Source organism: Saccostrea cucullata, unplaced genomic scaffold (assembly GCF_032062105.1).
Source record: "Saccostrea cucullata isolate Sc308-1 unplaced genomic scaffold, CSIRO_AGI_Scuc_v1 ctg1561, whole genome shotgun sequence".
Classification (NCBI taxonomy): domain Eukaryota; kingdom Metazoa; phylum Mollusca; class Bivalvia; order Ostreida; family Ostreidae; genus Saccostrea; species Saccostrea cuccullata.
In genome coordinates, this window is record NW_026940401.1 from 84,767 (window position 1) to 105,414 (window position 20,648).

The window sequence follows — 20,648 nt, forward strand, 5'->3', positions numbered from 1 at the left end:
CTTGTCATACAAAAATGAATACGCATGTATCCCTGAATAATGATTTTCTTTTTTAACAAAAGCACAATTTAAAGCCACATAAATTCGCATAAGTGTCGCCTTCTAGAGGGGGGGGGGGGGGGGTAACAAACATAATATGGCTTGAAAGAGGATTGATATACATTTTTTTAATTTCATTTTATTTAGTAAATTATCTTTTTTCAGACACTTATAAAAATGTTTCCTGTAGATTATGATTGATTTTAAATTACAACAACGTACTATTTTGCAGACTTTTAAAGAACTTTTAACCAGCTAATTCGTATTGCTTTCTAGAAAGGGGATGGAGGTACAGTGTAACAAACCTTATAATATCTTCATTTTTTCGCAAACTGTTATTTTTTTCATTTTTCCTGAGAAGTATTTCAGAATGAAGTAATATTTATACTGCAGTTTGCACATTTTATTTGCAAGAAATTCGGCTCGTGATTTTTGTATGCAGCGTGAAAGTCGATCACAATTTTCTTAGTAGTAAGATTATTATCTCTGTCTGTTCAGTAGAATTCTTCATGTTTACCGCATGTAATATTTTAATCCATATTTTACATGATTACAGATTTTCAGTGCAAGTATAACTGCACCAATGATTCGCCTATAGTAAGAATCTTAACAGAATTAATGTGAGAGTCTAATACGGATCTTTTTTAAATTTGACAGTTTATATATATTTTAAAATTCTTACAAAATAATTCATTAGTAAAATCACGCATCTGATATGTACTACATATGAATGCATACTTACGACAAAAACGATCTTGTCTCCGATAAGATTTAAATTAATAATTTAAATGAGCAGAATTAAAATCAAAAGTAGAGACAACCAGGGAATTAATTCATGAAAGTGTGTTCTATCTTAGTGGTATTATAGTCAATTGAACTTTTTTTTTATTTCAAATACAATTATAGGATTATGAAACATGAATTAATGTACATGTATACATTTAAGGCGGGTTTATTTCCCCGGGCACGAGCACAATTATATTGAATTTTGGGGCATCTTATAATATTATTTAAATATCTGTATTGTTCAATTACGAATATTTAAATACAGCCAATATTTCAAAAGAAAATTGATTTAATTTGCTAAAATTTGTAGAATGAAAATGAAAGACTTCAAAGACGCCGACATTGTTCGAGGTCCACTGTGCCCCGTACGTGTTTTGCGGGAAAAACTCGTGGCCTGTACTGTACCTTTGACCACAAACACAACCAGTTGATTTAATTTATATCAAATAAGGAATCGTCTCACACTCTGTCTAGTTGTTTTGCAGTTGTAGTTTGCTTCGAGTAGTTTCCTTACTTTTGAAGTTGAAGATCCAGACGCTTGATGCATGATAATAGTGTTTCGAACAGGCAGACACAACCTCCGTCCTCCTTTCACAGGCGCCGTAGCGAGAAATAAACCAAAATGACTTATTTTGGTCATTATACGATTCAAAAATCATCGGGGGCGTGGTTTGCATAATTAACCAAAGAACGGTACGGTTCGTTTCTTGCACGGAACGGTACGCTTTGTGGACGGTACGGTACGCTTTGTTCACGGAACGGTACGCTTTGTGGACGGTACGGTACGCTTTGTGCACGGAACGGTTCGCTTTGTGCATGGAACGGTACGCTTTGTGCACGGAACAGTTCGCTTTGTGGACGGTACGGTATGCTTTGTGCACGGTACGGTACGCTTTCTGCACGGAACGGTACGGTTCGTTTCTGAGGTGTAGTAGCACTGTTTAGGGTCTGTACAAAGAAACAAGGTCAACTCTTTCTACGAGAAGTCGAACCATGCAAATTACCATGCTAGAGGATAATGAGGATGATCATTCTCAAACATTTTCTTCCCCCAAATCTATCAAACTGCACATCAAATCAGCACCAAAGACTCATCGCTACTGTATTGTCTGCAAAAAAGAAGCAAATCATCGCCATCGATTGATACAAGTCACTTCAGATGCCAGGACCCAAGTATTTGTTGAAAAGGGAATTTTCATTTCACAGAAAAATCGTTGTTGCAAAAAGCACATGAATGATAAATACTTCACATCAGCAGCATTGCAAGAAATGCAGTCATCAAAGGATTTTGAATTCTTTTCACGCACAGATATACTGGATCTTTTAAGTAATCTTAGGCGAAGAATGATATCAACATCTACCCATTTGAACTTTGATGTGTCATCTCTATTGACAGAAGATAACTATAAGGATCTAACTGGGTTGACAAAAGAAAACTTCAATGACATGGTTCAGTATTTGTCAACCGTGAGAAATACTGGAAACAGATCAGTCAGGACATGCCTTGGTGTATTTCTTATGAAATTAAGGGTTGGATTGGCGAATAAAATTCTGGCCACAATATTTGGATTAAAGACAACTCATGTTCAAAGAATTACACATGCAGTGAGGAGAACGCTCATGGAAACATTTGTTCCGCACACAGTGGGTTTTCAACATATCAACCATGATGACATGGCCACCAGTCATACCACTCCAATAGCTCAGAAGTTGTTTACAACCCAGCCAGGCCAAGCTGTTGTAGTCCTTGACGGAACATACATCTTTATTCAGAAGAGTCAAGACTATCGATTTCAGAGAATGTCCTTCAGTATGCACAAGCATAGACCGTTGGTCAAACCCATGGTCATTGTTGGAACAGATGGATATATATTATCAGTATTAGGACCATACTTCTCAGATGGCCATAACAATGATGCAGCAATCACAAAGCATGCCATTACAAACAACGTGGAAAACATGTCATCTTGGTTTCAAAAAGATGACGTCTTCCTTGTTGACAGAGGATTTAAGGATGCTGTGAAGTTTTTAGAGGACAGTGGTTACATGGTAAAAATGCCCATCTGTCTCCCAAAAGGGTTGAAACAACTTTCCACCAAAGATGCTAATCTCACACGCCTTGTAACAAAATGCCGATGGGTTGTGGAGAGTACAAATGCTAGGATCAAACACTTTCGTTTTTTTTGATAAGATTGTACCCAACAGCATGATTCCAAGCATTGGAGACCTTGTAAAAATTATGTGTGGATTGCTGAACAAATATAACTGGGCATTAATTCACCAGCCAGAAGATGATAAAGTAGCAGAGAAGATGTTACAACGTTCACTTATGGAAAATCTATTGAAACTGTTTGTTGAAGAAAACAATTTGGCTAGACGAAGATCTGCATATAGAAAACTCGATGGAGAATCATTACAGGACTTTCCAAGACTATCTCTAGATATTTTGAGATCCATTACCCTTGGAGTCTATCAAATCAAGCAAGCACCGAACTATGCACGGGAGCATATATCAGAAGAAGGAAATTTTGATTTGTTGGTCTGCAAAGAGAGTGAATCGCTATTGCAGGTTAAGATCCAGTCAAGACATACAAAGGCTGCAGTTCACACTCTCTGGATTGACTACTCTTGTGGAACTGATCTCCCTATTAAAGGCTGGTACTGCACTTGTAAAGTTGGAGCCAGAATGGTCGGATGCTGCGCTCATGTAGCCAGTGTCTTATGGTATCTTGGCATAGAGTGACACGACAAAGTTTAGAAACTATCTCGATTGTCCTCAACAGAAACAGTCTTACATTGCAGAGAACATGAAACTTAACATAATTGTGTAGATGCATGTACCTGGTATAGAAAGAATCTCTCTTGTTTATTGAATATAACCATTGTTGTAACTTAAACTCATTTTAAAAATCTTTCTAGCCTCTTGAGATCTACATTGAGGGACATTGTGATTAATCATGAGATGTAACTGATTTCACTTTTTTTTCAGGTTTTTAAAAAACATGTTTAAAATATGTAAAATCACAAAGTAAATTTTTCTGTATCAAAATATTTGAGCATACACACCTGTGAACTCTATATACTTTGAGTGTATAATGTATAAGTATACAATAGAATGTGATCAGTCACTCTACATACTTCGAGTGTATAATGTATAAATATACAATAGAATGTGAGCAGTCACTCTACATACTTTGAGTGTATAATGTATAAGTATACAATAGAATGTGAATAGTCACTCTACATACTTTGAGTGTATAATGTATAAGTATAAAATAGAATGTGAACTCTACATACTTTGAGTGTATAATGTATAAGTATACAATAGAATGTGAACAGTCACTCTACATACTTTGAGTGTATAATTTATAAGTATAAAATAGAATGTGAACTCTACATACTTTGAGTCTATAATGTATAAGTATACAATAGAATATGAACAGTCACTCTACATACTTTGAGTGTATAATTTATAAGTATGAAATAGAATGTGAACTCTACATACTTTGAGTCTATAATGTATAAGTATGCAATAGAATGTGAACAGTCGCTCTACATACTTTGAGTCTATAATGTATAAGTATAAAAATAGAATGTGAACAGTCACTCTACATACTTTGAGTTTATAATGTATAATTATAAAATAGAATGTGAACAGTCACTCTACATACTTTGAGTCTATAATGTATAAGTATACAACAGAATGTGAGCAGTAACTCGACATACTTTGAGTGTATAACGTATAAGTATACAATAGAATGTGAACTCTACATACTTTGAGTGTTTAATGTATATAAGCATACAACAGAATGTGAGCAGTCACTCTACATACTATGAATGTATAATGTATAAGTATACAATAGAATGTGAGCAGTAACTCGACATACTTTGAGTGTATAATGTATAAGTATACAATAGAATGTGAACTCTACATACTTTGAGTGTATAATTTATAAGTATAAAATAGAATGTGAACTCTACATACTTTGAGTCTATAATATATAAGTATACAATAGAATATGAACAGTCACTCTACATACTTTGAGTGTATAATTTATAAGTATGAAATAGAATGTGAACTCTACATACTTTGAGTCTATAATGTATAAGTATGCAATAGAATGTGAACAGTCGCTCTACATACTTTGAGTCTATAATGTATAAGTATAAAAATAGAATGTGAACAGTCACTCTACATACTTTGAGTTTATAATGTATAATTATAAAATAGAATGTGAACAGTCACTCTACATACTTTGAGTCTATAATGTATAAGTATACAACAGAATGTGAGCAGTAACTCGACATACTTTGAGTGTATAACGTATAAGTATACAATAGAATGTGAACTCTACATACTTTGAGTGTTTAATGTATATAAGCATACAACAGAATGTGAGCAGTCACTCTACATACTATGATTGTATAATGTATAAGTATACAATAGAATGTGAGCAGTAACTCGACATACTTTGAGTGTATAATGTATAAGTATACAATAGAATGTGAACTCTACATACTTTGAGTGTATAATGTATAAGTATACAATAGAATATGAACAGTCATTATACATACTTTGAGTGTATAATGTATAAGTATAAAATAGAATGTGAACAGTCACTCTACATACTTTGAGTGTATAATGTATAAGTATACAATAGAATGATGTCTATGATCTTTCATCTTTTAAAATACACTGTAATTAATGAATTGTTCTATCAGTATGAAAAAATAAGTTGTTAATTCAAAATTACTTTAACCATTTATGTAATTATGGAGAAAAATGAAATAATATAACTTTAACTATTAGTACTTGTTTCCTTATTATTATCTCTCAGTTGTTGCCATGGAAACAGAAACTTAAGTTTATTATGATTCATTAATGTAAACTTTAATTTTTTTTAATTTTGATTAATTAAGAGATGAACTGAATTTTTTTTTTTTTTTTGTAAATGTTCTTTAAATGATACAGGTGCATTTTTGAATCTATGCCAAATATAGTCAGATTCCAAGGTTTGGAAGTTGAAGGCTGTTTCCATGGAAACGAGTGGGTTGAACAATTAAAGATATACTTCATGAGTTACTTGATGACCTCAACATCTACCATGATCAATTAAAAAAAATTTCAAGTAGGGGCCTAAACTAGCCCTTAACACATATAGCTCTTTTTAACCCCCCCCCCCCCAAAAAAAATTACGTTAAATCAAAACAAAAAACAAAAATAAAGTGCCGCGCCACATCATGATACGCCCTTCAAATATTGTTCAATAATAATAAATTGGTTAGGATGCAAGAAAATCAGGTAGCCTTGATTAACAGATTGACACAGATTTCAATGATTTAATTTCCATTTCTTATCATACATCTCTAAGAGACTTGCAGTGTAGGGATTGATTATATCAAATACATCATATTACTCTAAACTGGTTGTGTTAGAGCATAACAAATATCCATCTGCAGCTTATTTAAACTTAAATTGTTTATTGCATATTTTATGAAATAATAGAAATGCTACAGTTTAATAAAAAAAAAATCAAACATAAATTATAATTTCTTCAGACTATAAAATTCTAAGTGAGACATGACTGCAATTTGTTGCAAATATATAAAAATTGAAATATATATATTTTTTCAATGAACATTTGTATAATTAGTTTTAATTATATTATACAATACTAATTTAGTTTTAATCATACTCTAAAACATAAATTTGTTTTAATTACATTACACCAATTGGAAGATCTTTATCTGGACTATAGCCATTAAGAACTCGATCTTAATTAACACAAGCAACTATGAGGCCATTTCTTTTTTGCCCAACTCCCAAGAGATAAATTAAGATAACAGCTGCATCAGATCTAGAGATGCTCTTAGCTCCTGACAATAAACTCATTAATTTCTCTCTAATTTGACATGCAAGTTTCTGCTATCAAAATTCTTCTTGACCAGTGCTTGATAATTATGCCCATGGGACAAACTTAATTCCTCTCAAAGCATAAAAATTTGTTACAGATTGCTGTAAAGTATATAATGAACCAGAAGTCTCTGTCGAGACTGAAGCTCTACTGGTTTGTACTTATAGCAAAGGAAGAGGAAAGTACTTAAGCAGTTGGGAATTGAAACTTTACACTAGAAAAAAGAGAATAATGATCCTTGAATAAGTCTCTTTATGTTCTTAGTGTAGTCTACTTGCATGCCACATTATATTATAATCAGACTAAAACTGTATTTGAAGTAGCATTTTGAGAGTAACAGAAATTGATATCTTTATTAACCAAGGTAATAATGTATATTGAAGTCAAAAACGGATATAAAGAATTATGTACCTTAGTGTAGTCTACTTGTGTGCCAAGTTATATTGAAATCATACCAAAACTATAGGGGGAGTAGCATTTTGAAAGAATTTCACAGAAATTTCTACTTTTAGTGACAATGCCAACAACATTCGTTGAAATCAAAAACCGATAAACAGAATTGTGTAGTTTAGTGTCGTCTACTTATATACCAAGTTATATTGAAATAAGACCAAAACTGTAGGAGGAGTAGCATTTTGAAAGAATTTTACAGAAGGCTGTTTCCATGGAAACGAGTGGGTTGAACAATTAAAGATATACTTCATGAGTTACTTGATGACCTCAACATCTACCATGATCAATTAAAAAAAAAATTCAAGTAGGGGCCTAAACAAGCCCTTAACACATATAGCTCTTTATGAGAGGAATGAAACCGAATAAGGAATTCACTTATGTAAATTTCTTCATGACAGCGACCAAACTTACAGGCCATGAAGAGTAAAGGAGTTCTGGGGATAAACAAAAAGTTAATGTTTTGTCACACCAACAAAATTTGCCAGATCTCTCAACCTTGACTTGTTTCATTCCCAAAATTAGAAAAAAACATGTATCAGAAAGAAAAAAAAAACAAGTACAGCAAATCATAGGATCTGCCATATTCCAGTATACGAAGGGTTATCCTCAAGAATGTGTTCGAAAAACAATTAAAAATTGAATGAATATGTTACGTAAATGTGTTTTAATTAAACAAGAATATTTTCGCTAAATCATTAAGAATAAGTCATAGAAAAGCGTTTTTTAGGTCTTTCCACCTTTCTGTGGAAAGACCTCTTGAAATGCTTATGTTTTTTATTTTATTTCTCACCTTATGTTTTGACACCGTAAGACTTATCGAAAAACTTTATAGTTCTTGATACTGGATATTTAAAGTTATTCAGAAAAATGACCCCCTATGTTTTAACTTAGACCCCTTACGCAGTTATTGGCCCTTTCACCGTTAAGCTTGTTATCGCTACTCCTCAGAAACCGTAAACCGTAGAGACATAAAACCTTCACCATTGTCTTCAACTAATTTAGGAGACTTTTCAATCTATTCATTGCAAAAGTTTTCTTTGACCCCTTCAATGAGTAACTGCCCCTGAAAGTTTATAAATTTTACAAAAAATAAAAAAAATTCAAAACGAAAAGTCGTAGAGACATGAAACCAACTGCATACCATTCAATGACCTTTTGCCTTCAAATTCATTTCAAGTTCAAAGGTCAAGGTCATTCCAAATTTGAGAAATAAATTTCTCTTAATAGCTCTTTTGTCCTTAAACATATACGATCTATCTTATGTCTTTAATATGTACTTTTGAAACTCTTTAGAAGATATAAATCTTGGCCCCTAAGATTGACCCTTTTAAAAGTTGTTGCCCCTTGAGCTAAAAACCCTTGTCATCGCTACTCCTCTGAAACCGTAAACCGTAAAGGTATGAAACCTTCACTAATGGCTTTGCCTAATTATGGGGACTCTTCAATCTATTATTGCGAAAGCATTCGGTGACCCCTTCAATGAGTTATTGCCCCTTGAAACTTTTTGAATTTTACAAATAATTAAAAATTTTCAAAACGAGAAGTCATAAAGACATGGGACCAACTGCATAAGATTTATTGACCTTTGATCTTAATATTCATGCAAAGGTCAAGGTCATTCCAAAATTGAGAAATTAAGCTCTTTTTATATCTTTTTTGTCTTTTAAAATATACAAACTGTCTTAGCATCATTAATAATGTACTCTTCAAACTATTTCAAAGATTTCACTCTTGTTCCCTAATATTAACCCTTTTAAAAGTTATTGCCCCTTGTGCGAAAAACCTTGTTATCGCTACTCCTCCGAAACCGTAGACTGTAGAGACATCAAACCTTCACTAATGTGTCAAGGGTCTTTAGACCTAACTTCAATGTATAAGTGCAAATGGATCTGATGACCCCTTATATGAGTTATTGCCCTTTAACTTCTTTGTACTTACTATTAGACCTTATAACTTGAAAACTATTAGTCATAGAAGCATGGGGTCAATTGCATTATGACCCTTGACCTTTGACCTTGAATATATTTTTTTTCATGGTCAAAGGTCAAGGTCATTAATTTTTTTTTTAATTTTCATTTTTTTTCTATGCTTTAAGAGAGTTCTGGTTTCTTTCTCATGGAATTTAATTTTAAGGAGTCAGGTATAAAACAAATTTAAAATTCAAAGAAGGTGGAAAGACCTCTTCTATTTTTTTTTTTTTTGTTTCTTTCCGAGCCCTAATGACATTATTTATTGAACGCCCCTCGTACAGCTTAATATTTACTTTTTCCCTATTTGACTCTTACTTTACCTTGTCCAGTGGGGTACTCTGAAGAAAATTGGTTAACAAAACATCTAAAGAATGCCAAATAACAGATGTTGTTTGTGCCAATGATTGTTTTCAGAATGGAAAGGATTGTACTGATACATGTATGAAAGTAATGGACTTTTACTTAAGTTCATTTACCCTTGATACATTGATTTTATTCCTTACTGAAAAAAAAAAATCTTTTTTGAAATTTCGTTTAAAAATGTGCAATAATAGCACATTGCAGTTCTACTCTTAATATAATTCCTGACTTTTACTTTATTTTTACTTCATTTTCTACAGAATTTTGGAATAGCAGAATTCATGTGAAGATATATAAAAGGTAGCGTTAAAATGTCTCACGTTTACATTTTCTTAGCATAGGATCAAACCAGATTAGCTAAAATTATATGAGTTTGTGTTATATATGTTCTGATTTTGATGTGTTTTTTCTCAAAACGATACAAATTTAAGGGAAAATATCTTAAAACCACATTTTAATTCAAAAGTAATATTTTAAATGGAATCTACAGAATGAACAACTTGCACGTTATGATAGAAAAGACATTACATAAGAAAGATGGAATGTTTCCACTAAAAGAAGAGAATTTTGCAATTACCGAGGCTCAGAAAAAATTAATGACGTGAAAAGTGTGAAAACAACATCCAGATGTAACACTTTTATTTATTAATTAAAGATTTGTGAGTAGGGCTGGAAATTAAATCTACATTATGTGAAGCGTGAAACACTTTCCCATTTGTCTCATTGAAATCAATGCATTCTACAGATTTATCTAACAGATTTTTTATGAAGTTTTTGATATTGACAATGTAAATTAATTAACATATACTGTAGATTCCTTATTTTTTTGCAAGTGTTTTTTTTTTCTTTTTTTTTGCGAACTGGCTCTTTAACATCAAATCGCAAGAATTGTTATTCGCGAATGATCAGTTGATCAACAGACTTTACATACATTTCAGCAAAGTTAAAATGTAAGCGAGTAACACATTTTCGCGAGTGATGCATCTCGTGAAATTACGCAAAAACAATTTTTTTGCGTACAATTAAGAATCTACACTGGTTGCAGTCCTTGATTTGCTTGGACTGAGCTAATTCTTTTTTATTTTAGACAAAAGCTACAATGTACAATTTTATAATTATATTCTGCTTGAACACTTTCTTATCAACATCAAGAATAGAAGAATACCACATGATATTCTACCATCTAATGAAAATTATAAACTTTATTGCTTGTGACTCTAAGAAATATTAGTTTTTTGTTGAATATTTCTTATGTTATAGATTAAGGGTCCTTTACATGAATTTAAAGGAAACTAATTTCTGAGCAGGAATCAATACTAGGGATCTAAAGATGTCCTCTGCTCATAACTAAAGTTATTGATTGAAGTGACAAAAGGCATATATAAGTATGGGAATCAAATGGAATTCCGACCAGATAATCATTTTTGAACTTTATAATTAAAAAGAATCGTCATTTGTAAGAAATCGAAATCCTATTCAGTATTTATATGATGATGAATTATTATTCATTGTCATCTTAGTTCTTGTTTAAAAATATCATTTATTTTGATAGCTTCAAAAAGTCTCAGGCAATTAAAAAACAACTGCAAGTCACGAATATTCTTAATATCATTATATAATACAATGTACATATACTTTTCGCAGATATTTTAATTTCAAATGAAAACGTGTCATTTATTTTGTATTTATCATTGCGTTTATTCGCTTCGCGGGAATATTAAGGAAATTTAGACATTATAAAAAATAAAGTTTGATAATTTACCAAAATCTCAGATAAATGTAAATTATAATTAACTATTGTATAAAGATAAAAGAGTGTATAACGCAAAAAGGTGCATCAGCACCATGGCGTCACGTGATTTTTATTAATAGCAAAATATCCCTTACTTAAAAAAACTTACAACACAACAAGACCCCGGAGTTAAATATTTTTTTTTGTTTTTTTGAGTTTATAATTTAGTTGAAAAACATCTATTTTCCCTAAAAAGTGCTAATAGTATCCCACTGTCCTGTCAGTTAAATAATTATTCCACACATTTGCACAAAACCTTACCAAATATTTTGAATTTTATACATATGAACCGAGATTATTCGTAAAACCATGCTTAACTCAGTATTCTCTCGGCACTTTCCAAGTATGTTAGAAGGCAAGCTTTCAATCTGTACAAATCTTATGTTTTGTAATATCCAGGTTTTTGGTGTTCTGTTGCGTATTTTGACAGAGGAAAGGCCGACCGGGTTACGTTACTATATTTCTGACTGTCTTCGAGCGAGAATAAGTCAATGAAAATAAATTAGCATACCTGTATAACTCACTGAACTCTTTATGATTTTCACATAATATTCACGATATTTGCTTTAAACATTTTACGCATCTCTGTACATGCGGTCTTATCCAAATTCTCTTTACACGACTTGAACAATTCCCAAGCTACCTGATGTACACACATGATGTCATCGGTGGTAGATTTTAATCAAAATGACAGATACAGCATAAAAAAATCAAAACATTTTATTTTATTAATGTTTACACGTTTCTATTCATTTTCTAAAATTGAATTACACCTCTATATACCAATATTACGAAAGCTTGTGTTTTTAAATTGACGTCATGTTACCTACTATGAAGTCATAATGTTTCAATGATTTAGTCAAAGTAGAATATTCTGTATACTTTCGTATTACCCCTGCGTTGATTAAAAGCATTTGATTCAAAAACAAATCATTCATACAATAATCAAAATTAGCCAGACATGTAATATAATACAAATTTCCCTTTTTGATTATAGGTTTATTTAGCCTATAACCCTTTCTTTGGAAAAAAAAAATATATATATATATAATTCATCGATCCGATATTTAAATGAGATATGATTATTCAGCCAATCAAATAATTCGATTTATTCTGCCCGCATCTGTAACTTTCATGAGACGCCATATGCATCACAAACAGAATGCGGCGAAAATGTGATACGTGATATTTTTCAACGATGGTAAGAAGATGTGTGTGGGGTACTTGCAATTCAGACGAAAGATATCCCGAAAGATTAATTGGAGTTCGATTAATTCCGTTTCCCCAGCCTAAACAGGATCAAGAAAAGTGTTTAAGATGGATTAAAGCATGTGGTCGTCCTCATCATCAACTAAATGTAAACAATATTGACGGAAATAGAAACAAAGTTGTGTGCAGTAAAGTAAGTATGTGTAAAATGCCAAATGCAGGTGGTTGTGGCTTGTGCTGTGGTGTTATTAATTCAGAGTGAGAGACATTTTATCTGTTTATGTATTACACATACAGACTGTATGTAGGCATAATAAAGATGTCGAAATTAATACCCGGAAGTACTAGGCTATTAATATATGTAGCATAGGTGAATATTTACTCAACGAGGGTGTCAAGCCCAGATTTGGGATGGATCAGGTTATTGCTAAGTTGCATATATAAACTATTTTTAGCATACACTGTTTAACGGGGCCATCACAATCTTTTGACTAAGCAATATAGATATATACATAGAGAGAAAGAGAGATTTTGCTGGACCTGTTTAATACAAGTACCCTTAAACTGTGTACTGATAGTGTAATACACATGTGAGGCATAAGCTTTGATTAATGAGAAATGAACATCTCAAGAATACACACGCATTATTTAAATTTGTTTAATATATTTTGTGTATTTGAACAGCACTTCATTGGGGAAAATAGACCAACTCAGTCATATCCAGATCCTATTCCTGCATGTGGAGGTACATGCACTCCAAGTCGACCCTTACCAAATAAACGGAAAGCATGCAAGTCTTCAAAACCAACACCAAAGGAAAAAAAACAGAAGCTGGAGGAAGTATTTTTGGATAAGTATGAATATTTTCATCCTTCAAGCTTCATTATTATACCCATATGCTTTATAGAATTTTTCTAAGAGTAGGAAATTGATCAAATTATTTATCAGATACATGAATAAACATTGAAATTAATACACAACTGACATTGTGACAATGTGTCTTTTAGGGAAAACTCGGATCCTCAAGAGCTCAATGAAACTGAGTGCAGTGGAACCTTTGAGCAAAGCACACAGACAAGTGAAAGATGTAAGATATTTTGTAGGTTATTTTATTTAACTACCATAGTCTTTCATGAAGTTACTCAGTTTTGACAACATTGTTTTCATAAAGTCAATATCGGGTTGTATGCGTTCTACAAAAATACTTTTCTGTGTATATACAACTAAGTCACAGAATGTAAAGCCTGTTATCATGAGTTGCCCTTGAATCTGTGCATAGTAGTTATGATTTTTCTTTAAACTAATGTTGTTGCCATTTTTTCTCAAATAAAAACCTGGTAAATCACATGCCTCATTTATGTGCCTGTTTCTTACACTATAAGGACTCTTCACTTCTATGAGTCCAGAATTCCCATTATCGCAAACTACACCATCTGGTGATGCAGCTAAAAAATTAAATTCATTATTAATTACTAATCCACATTCATGTAAATGTCGAGAAGGAAATGTTTCGAGGTATTTGGCTTTTCCATCCTGTTCATGTTTGCGACCGTAATCCATGGCAGGGGATGATTTAGAAGACCTGTTGAAAACGTCTCTTAAAAATGAATCTGAAGGCCTTGCTTTCCTGTGCATCACCTTCCCAAAGTTTGAAGCTGTTAGCCTTCCCTTTCTGTGCTGATACCATTCACAAGAATTGTTTTGTTTCCTTGTATCAATCTCTATTTTTTTAAGTTCCTCCTTTGTCATTATTTTATTTAAATTTACAAATTCTGGAGGCAAACTAATGGGGGATTTATGGTGAAGGGTAGTGTCTCCACACCCTACACTGTCAACAGGTTCATGATGTTTAAGATTCCTAGTCTGTAAAAAAAAAATAAATACATTCAATTTATCAAACATTGATTATACATTTCATGTAATACATAAATTTTATTTATTTCAGTTGTGTCTCCTTTGGAATTCTTGTCCATGACAGCAGAGGTACAATCACTAAAACTGAAAGTTCAAGAACAAGAAAACATCATTTCTGACCTTAAAAAACAGCAGATAAAGGAAGTAAAAACAGAACAGTTTGGTGTGAACCATGTTTTAAATAACAAGACCAATCATAAAAACTTATTTAAACACTATGCTGGCATTACCTATGTTCGCTTTCTGGCACTCTTATCTTTTTTGATCCCTGACAATTTTACCTTGAGTTATGAAAAAGGACGTAGTGATTTGAAAAATCTGTCGAATGACGATGGTCTATTTCTTACTCTTATCCGCTGTAGACGTGATTTTAGTTTGGCAGATTTAGCAACAAAATTTGGACTCAAAATTCAGTCTGCTGGAGTAGTTTTCAACACTTGGATTGACCACATGTATTTCAAATTTGGACAATTATCAATTTGGCCACACAGAGAAACAATTATAAAGAATATGCCATCAAAATTTAAGAAAGATTTTCCAAACACTTTGATAATCATAGATGGCACTGAAATGAAAACCCAAACTCCTTGTGCACTAGGATTACAGAGCCAATTTTACTCGGATTACAAAGGCAGCATAACCCTCAAATGCCTCATTGGTTGTGATCCTCGTGGTAGTGTAATGTTCATTTCAGAACTTTTTACGGGGTCCATTTCAGATAAGGCTTTAACTAAGGACAGTGGTTTTCTGGAACTTTTAGAAATTCTAAAAGACTGTGGACACATTCTGAATGGAGATGCAGTGATGGCAGACAAAGGCTTCACAATTGAAGAAGAACTAAATAAACTTAATATAAAACTCAACATTCCACCTTTCATAAAAGAAGGAAAGCAAATGACATCTGGAGAAATTAAAATGACCCAAAAAATAGCCAAACATAGAATTCATATAGAGAGATTGATTGCCAAGATTAAGAAATTTTTAATTGTAAAGCATGATATACCAACTTCAATGTTTTCTAAGATTAACAAAATCTGGTCTATCTGTTGTTTTTTAACACTTTTTCAGGACACTTTTGTTAAAGATAAGCATTAAATCCTTGTCTTCTAATTTTTTCTTGTGTTATTTTCTCTATGAAATATTCAGTGAAACTTGCATATTGGTGATTGAAAAGTAAAGGGGTCTTGATTTTGATATGAAATTGTAGCTTTTAAATTCATGAGCGTGATTTTATAGACTTCTTTGTCATCTTCAATACACTGAATTACCTGATATGACAAAATGGAGCCAGTTTGAACTTCTCCAAAGTGTGACTGTGATTTCGGTGCTTCTTTAGAAATCATGTATTCCAGCGGTGTACCTTTTATGTTTAGAAGCTTCTCTATGTCATCATTGTCTACTCGTGGAAGTCTTCAAAATTTAAGAAAAAGAGACTGAATATTACATGTATTAGTGCAACAAAATGTGTAAAATCATGTATTTTAGGGACCCATTAGAAAGTAATACATTGAATACAATGATACTTGATATAACCGTTTATTTTTTTTTTATTTAATGTACACGTGTAGAGTCAAAATTTGAATTACTTGTAATTTTCGTCAAAATGGCAAATGACTGGTTTCCTCTTCCTTTTTTCTTTTGGCCTGGCAACAACAACATGGTTTAAGGGTACAGGTTTTATTTTGGTACCCCGGGGAACATGCCACTGTTGTGGTAAACTAGTGCAACTTTGGTGATCAGGTGCATTTTTGAAATTGTGCAGTTTTAAGCCTTGCAGCGTTTTAAGAAGTCCAACAATATGTGAACAGTGACCATCGAGTCTGTAAGGAAAAGAAAGTCCTAATTTGAGGATAAATATACTATTCTTACTAATAAAGTGTTTCTAAAAGTGCATTCACTTTGTTTTGACCATAGGCACTTGGTTACAGGATGGTGTATTTTGTGTATTATGTGTTTTTCTATGTGTGCCTAAATACCCTCAATAAAATAAAAATAAAAATTCGCCGAAATAAGCACGTTTTAACGTGCTAATTTCGGCGAATTTTTATTTTAATGAGGGTATTCAGACACACATAGAAAAACACATAATGCACAAAATACACCATCCTGTAACAAGCGCCTATGTTTTGACGTTTATCAGCAACTATTATGAATATTTTTCCGTTAAATTTTCAATTTGATTTATCAAATAGTTGTGAAAAAAACCTACCCAGCTTTGCATTTGCAATACGATTCTGTCAAAGTTGATTTTTCGACATTTATTTCGATCTGCAGCGAATACGGCGGCTGTGACTTTCTCATGGATCGCCAGCATTTTGCATCAACTCGTATCCTATTTTCAGGCTTTGACACTCGAATATTATGAATATAACCTTGTGTGAAATAATTTAAACCCTTCTCTAACACTTTTTGGGATAAATCTTGACTTCGATCAAGATACGACACCTATATCGTATCTGGAACATCTACCACCGAATCTGTTGCCGAGGCTGAATCGCTCGCCATGTTGAATGTTTGTGATGCACGTCGAAGATGACGTAAAGGGGCGGGGCTTAAAGATAACTCTCGGAACTATGAATTGAGAATACGAAACTTGAGCTTACTATCAGTTTTTTTTTATCAGATTTCATTTTATTTGAATAACTTGAACTCTTCAATTTTCCTTAAGCAAGACCTCTAAATATAATTCTTGAGAAAAAATTATGCAATTTTGAAAACCATTTCAAAAACAACTTGTATATTTCATAATGCCATTTTTTACTAAAGTATTTGCCTGAAACATCTTTATCGTACAATGTACAAGATACATGTAAATGTTAAATGTTAAATGTTAAAATAAAAAAAAAAGCAAATGAACGGTTATGATACAAAAGCACTTAACCAAACTATTAAGTGTTCACTCTTATTAAAAAAACTACACAATAGAACGGTTTGATATTTTCAAATTATCATAACCAATGAGTCTTCACAACAATTGTTGAACGAATACCATTTATGTCCGCTAAAAACCAATGTCCCGTGACGAAACTAAAAAAACAATAAATCCGCGTTTTGCAGCACGTGTTTTGTGTAATCAGTATATTTTGTGACCATCGTTATTCTTTAACAACTGGAAAAACTAAAAAAAAAAAAAAGCACAGACACATGGGGAAATTGGCCATTTAGGTAGAAGGGAGAGTCGTTAGACTGTTCATATCTGGATCGTCGTTTCAACACTTTTTTTTTACTTTTATCTTTGTATTTCTTTGTCCTTGATATTACTTTAAAAATAAACAACAAGTATAAAAATCCATTTAAACACAGTTTTCTATAGATTCTGTGCCATTTTTTTTGGTCGAATTATCGCAATTTGAAAGCTTTGGACAAAGTTTAAATTAACCAAACCGGAAGTGGTCTAAATCTTCGTCCGAAGTCAATGTTTTGCATCAAAACCAGCTTGAAATATTGTTATACATAGTCATCAACCACTTTAGAAGCATTTTAATTAGCACCTTTAGCCGTATAGAAATAACACCAGTTGGTCTCCATGCAGTCCAGTATCATCTCAAACAGTCTGAATTATTCATAAAGAGATATACTTACATGCGAGACGCCCAAGGAGGTTCTAAATGTTAACCAAAAAGCATCTGTTTAAAGCATTGGCCTACCAAATCATAAATTAAAACGAATGGAGGTCTTATTCTATAGCGATTTTTTAATGTGAATTTTCATTTAGAGGGGATATCATGTCCTTGACACTTTGCTTTAAAGTCTGACGAGATACTTGCATGAAATTTTGGCAACATCGAAGTGAAATATGCGTCATTATTCATGAAATAACGATTGTTTATTGTATGCATTTGTTCTCTATGGCTTAAAAAATGTAAGCTGAACATATAGAAGTTTGATTCAGTTTAACAATTCGTTAATATATAAAATCCATCTTTTTACTAAGAATCCTTGTTGTCTTTTTTCCAACAAATAAAGATCGACTAGTTAAACATACTTGCTTAATCATTCATTCATCATTTACCGACAAAAACAAGTTTCTTTAATATATAAAATGGATAATATAGCAAAGCATACCTATGAATACTTAAAAGAAGGTGAACATCATAGAGATTAAATTCTTTTTTTTCCTTATTAACATTATTAACACCGTTCACGATAACTCGGAAGAGCGCTCTAACTGTTATTAGTAAGTCGTGAGTTCGAATCTCGGCCACGACTGACTTAAGTCGAAAAAAATGGGTAACACCTGTTTCTCCACATTGAGCTCGGAGCTTTGAAATGTAACTTAGAGGTCCTGCAGATGATACCGAAAAATCAGAAAAGGCCGATGGCACGACAGGTTTTTGTCATGATAAAGATCTCTCACAGGCATTGATTGCCGAGTAAAGGACAACATGCATGCAAAGCCCCTCAGCGATTTATTGTAACGTCTGTTTTAAGATGAATCGGACGTACGACAACCTACAATAAAAATCCAGGCCAATCAATCAATCAAACATCATTTAAGGAAATTTAAGTGTTCTTTTACGAGAGAGTCAATTGACAAAAGTGTTTCAATTTCTACGATTTAATTGGCTTCTAAATGTGTTGTTTCATTCTCCACAACATCAGAACTTCTATGTACAGAACCATACGCATAATTTCCTACGATCGGACTACATGAATTTTTTTCGACGAATGTATAGATAGTTATCCTACGCTTACAATTGCCGCTTTAAAAAAGATGGGGAAAAAATTAAAATGAGAAGATATTTAAAAAAAAACAGCTTTATTCATTTTAAAATATAATTTCAGATCATTTTGTTGTAGGAAATATTAATTATACATAATTATTGTTGTTTTTACATATATCCATATCTAATTCTTTTTCTCTGTGAAAACTCTTTGAAAGTCAGTTGAGTTGATTTGTTGATAATTTTACCGGAATGTAAATAAGGCAGGTGAATAGGTAATGAGCTAGGGAGGACTAAAGTGCATGCAAATCTCGTGCGCATCTCTCTCTGTGTCTGACGCTAAGGGGGCGAACTATGCATGTAAATCTCGTGCGGCTTCCTTTGTGTTTGACGTCAGTTGGTGAAGACCAAATTGAAATTGGCAGGGGAGTCCTCGTGTAATTTAAATATATGTCTACATTTTTAAAATCTTAATCTACAATTATTTCACAATGAAATGGGAATATAAGGTATCACTGTCTAGCTAGTGTAGTATGCCAGGGACATCAACGATAGTGGGAAACATTTGATAATTTATGTATAATGGGCTTCGTCCGTTATGCAAGTTATCACATGTTTCCCACTATCGTTGATGCCCTGGCATAATATACATGTACTAACTAGACAGTGATTCCTTAAATACACCTGAAGTAGACGAAGTAGATAAGCAGGAACACATTTACAAATATACAGACTCACAAGATCCCAATAACAATATGAAGAGCAATATTTACATTAAATATGTTTTTGCATATAACGTGAATGGAAATCTATTGCAATCAAAACACGATAACAGGGCCAAGAGGTTAAAGCATGCGTTTAGTTTGACATCTTAATCGTTGAACGCCGAGGAAGTGCCACGTCATAAGCGAAAATAGAAGATCATGCTCAAATTGAACAGAAACTGTTACGTTGGCTGATCCTTTAACTTTTGCTTACACGACGGATAATGCGTACTATATAATTCAATTTTGTTTGTAACCCAGCCTCTCATTGGATGATTTCCGATAAGAAACGCAAATTCTTCTGTTAAATCTGGCTTGGTATGGGGACACACCCCATTGACAACCAGCTGAATCATCTGTACATGTATCCATGCAATCCTCTCATTTCATGTACTCAAAATTCATGGAAAATTCCAGATGTAAACGGGCTGGTGGTTGTGGCCAATTCTAGAATATATTGATCTCCTTAAGAAGAAGAACTCCATATGAAGATTAAAAAAAAAATGATCAAATTTTACAGCTATTTATTTGAAATTTTCTTTGCCAAACGATAGTTATCAACTTTAGACATCATATCTAAATAAAAAGTTATATTTGGTGTTAATTTGTTAACCCAAGCCTCCTTAAAAATGAACCTTTAACTTCAAACAGCAGCTCGATCAAAACTCATATAAAAAAGACATGCCTACTAGGCCTATGTATCAGTTATTACCTCCCCTTGCTTCCAGTAACTTCTGTTACTGCGGTTTATTATTTAACGGTAAATTTGAACTCGAAGCAAT

The 20,648-nt window shown here is 32.6% G+C and overlaps 2 protein-coding genes across 2 annotated transcripts; one reads left to right on the top strand and one right to left on the bottom strand.

Annotated features, from left to right (window-relative positions):
* The first annotated feature begins 12,365 nt into the window (after window positions 1-12,365).
* Window positions 12,366-15,548, top strand: LOC134255348 (uncharacterized). The gene is made up of 4 exons (XM_062737869.1): window positions 12,366-12,717; window positions 13,209-13,378; window positions 13,532-13,611; window positions 14,470-15,548. The coding sequence occupies exons 1-4, from the start codon at window positions 12,514-12,516 to the stop codon at window positions 15,531-15,533; spliced, it is 1,518 nt and encodes a 505-aa protein (XP_062593853.1). The 5' UTR covers window positions 12,366-12,513; the 3' UTR covers window positions 15,534-15,548.
* Window positions 13,620-17,014, bottom strand: LOC134255349 (uncharacterized). The gene is made up of 4 exons (XM_062737870.1): window positions 16,648-17,014; window positions 16,025-16,258; window positions 15,707-15,848; window positions 13,620-14,387 (listed from the first exon to the last, which is right to left on the bottom strand). Exons 1-4 carry the CDS (start codon window positions 16,737-16,739, stop codon window positions 13,638-13,640), a joined length of 1,218 nt encoding a protein of 405 aa, XP_062593854.1. The 5' UTR covers window positions 16,740-17,014; the 3' UTR covers window positions 13,620-13,637.
* Between the last annotated feature and the right edge of the window lie 3,634 nt (window positions 17,015-20,648).

What these genes read in the sequence shown, in the direction of transcription:
- LOC134255348 (XM_062737869.1), top strand. Translation starts at nt 12,514, where the DNA reads ATGGTAAGAAGATGTGTGTGGGGTACTTGCAATTCAGACGAAAGATAT. An exon ending in ACAAAGTTGTGTGCAGTAAA is followed by an intron (nt 12,718 to 13,208) that starts GTAAGTATGTGT and finishes GTATTTGAACAG; the next exon opens with CACTTCATTGGGGAAAATAG. An exon ending in GAGGAAGTATTTTTGGATAA is followed by an intron (nt 13,379 to 13,531) that starts GTATGAATATTT and finishes TGTGTCTTTTAG; the next exon opens with GGAAAACTCGGATCCTCAAG.
- LOC134255349 (XM_062737870.1), bottom strand. Translation starts at nt 16,739, where the DNA reads ATGAGAAAGTCACAGCCGCCGTATTCGCTGCAGATCGAAATAAATGTC. An exon ending in TATTGCAAATGCAAAGCTGG is followed by an intron (nt 16,259 to 16,647) that starts GTAGGTTTTTTT and finishes TTTTCCTTACAG; the next exon opens with ACTCGATGGTCACTGTTCAC. An exon ending in GCTCCATTTTGTCATATCAG is followed by an intron (nt 14,388 to 15,706) that starts GTAATTCAGTGT and finishes TTTTTTTTACAG; the next exon opens with ACTAGGAATCTTAAACATCA.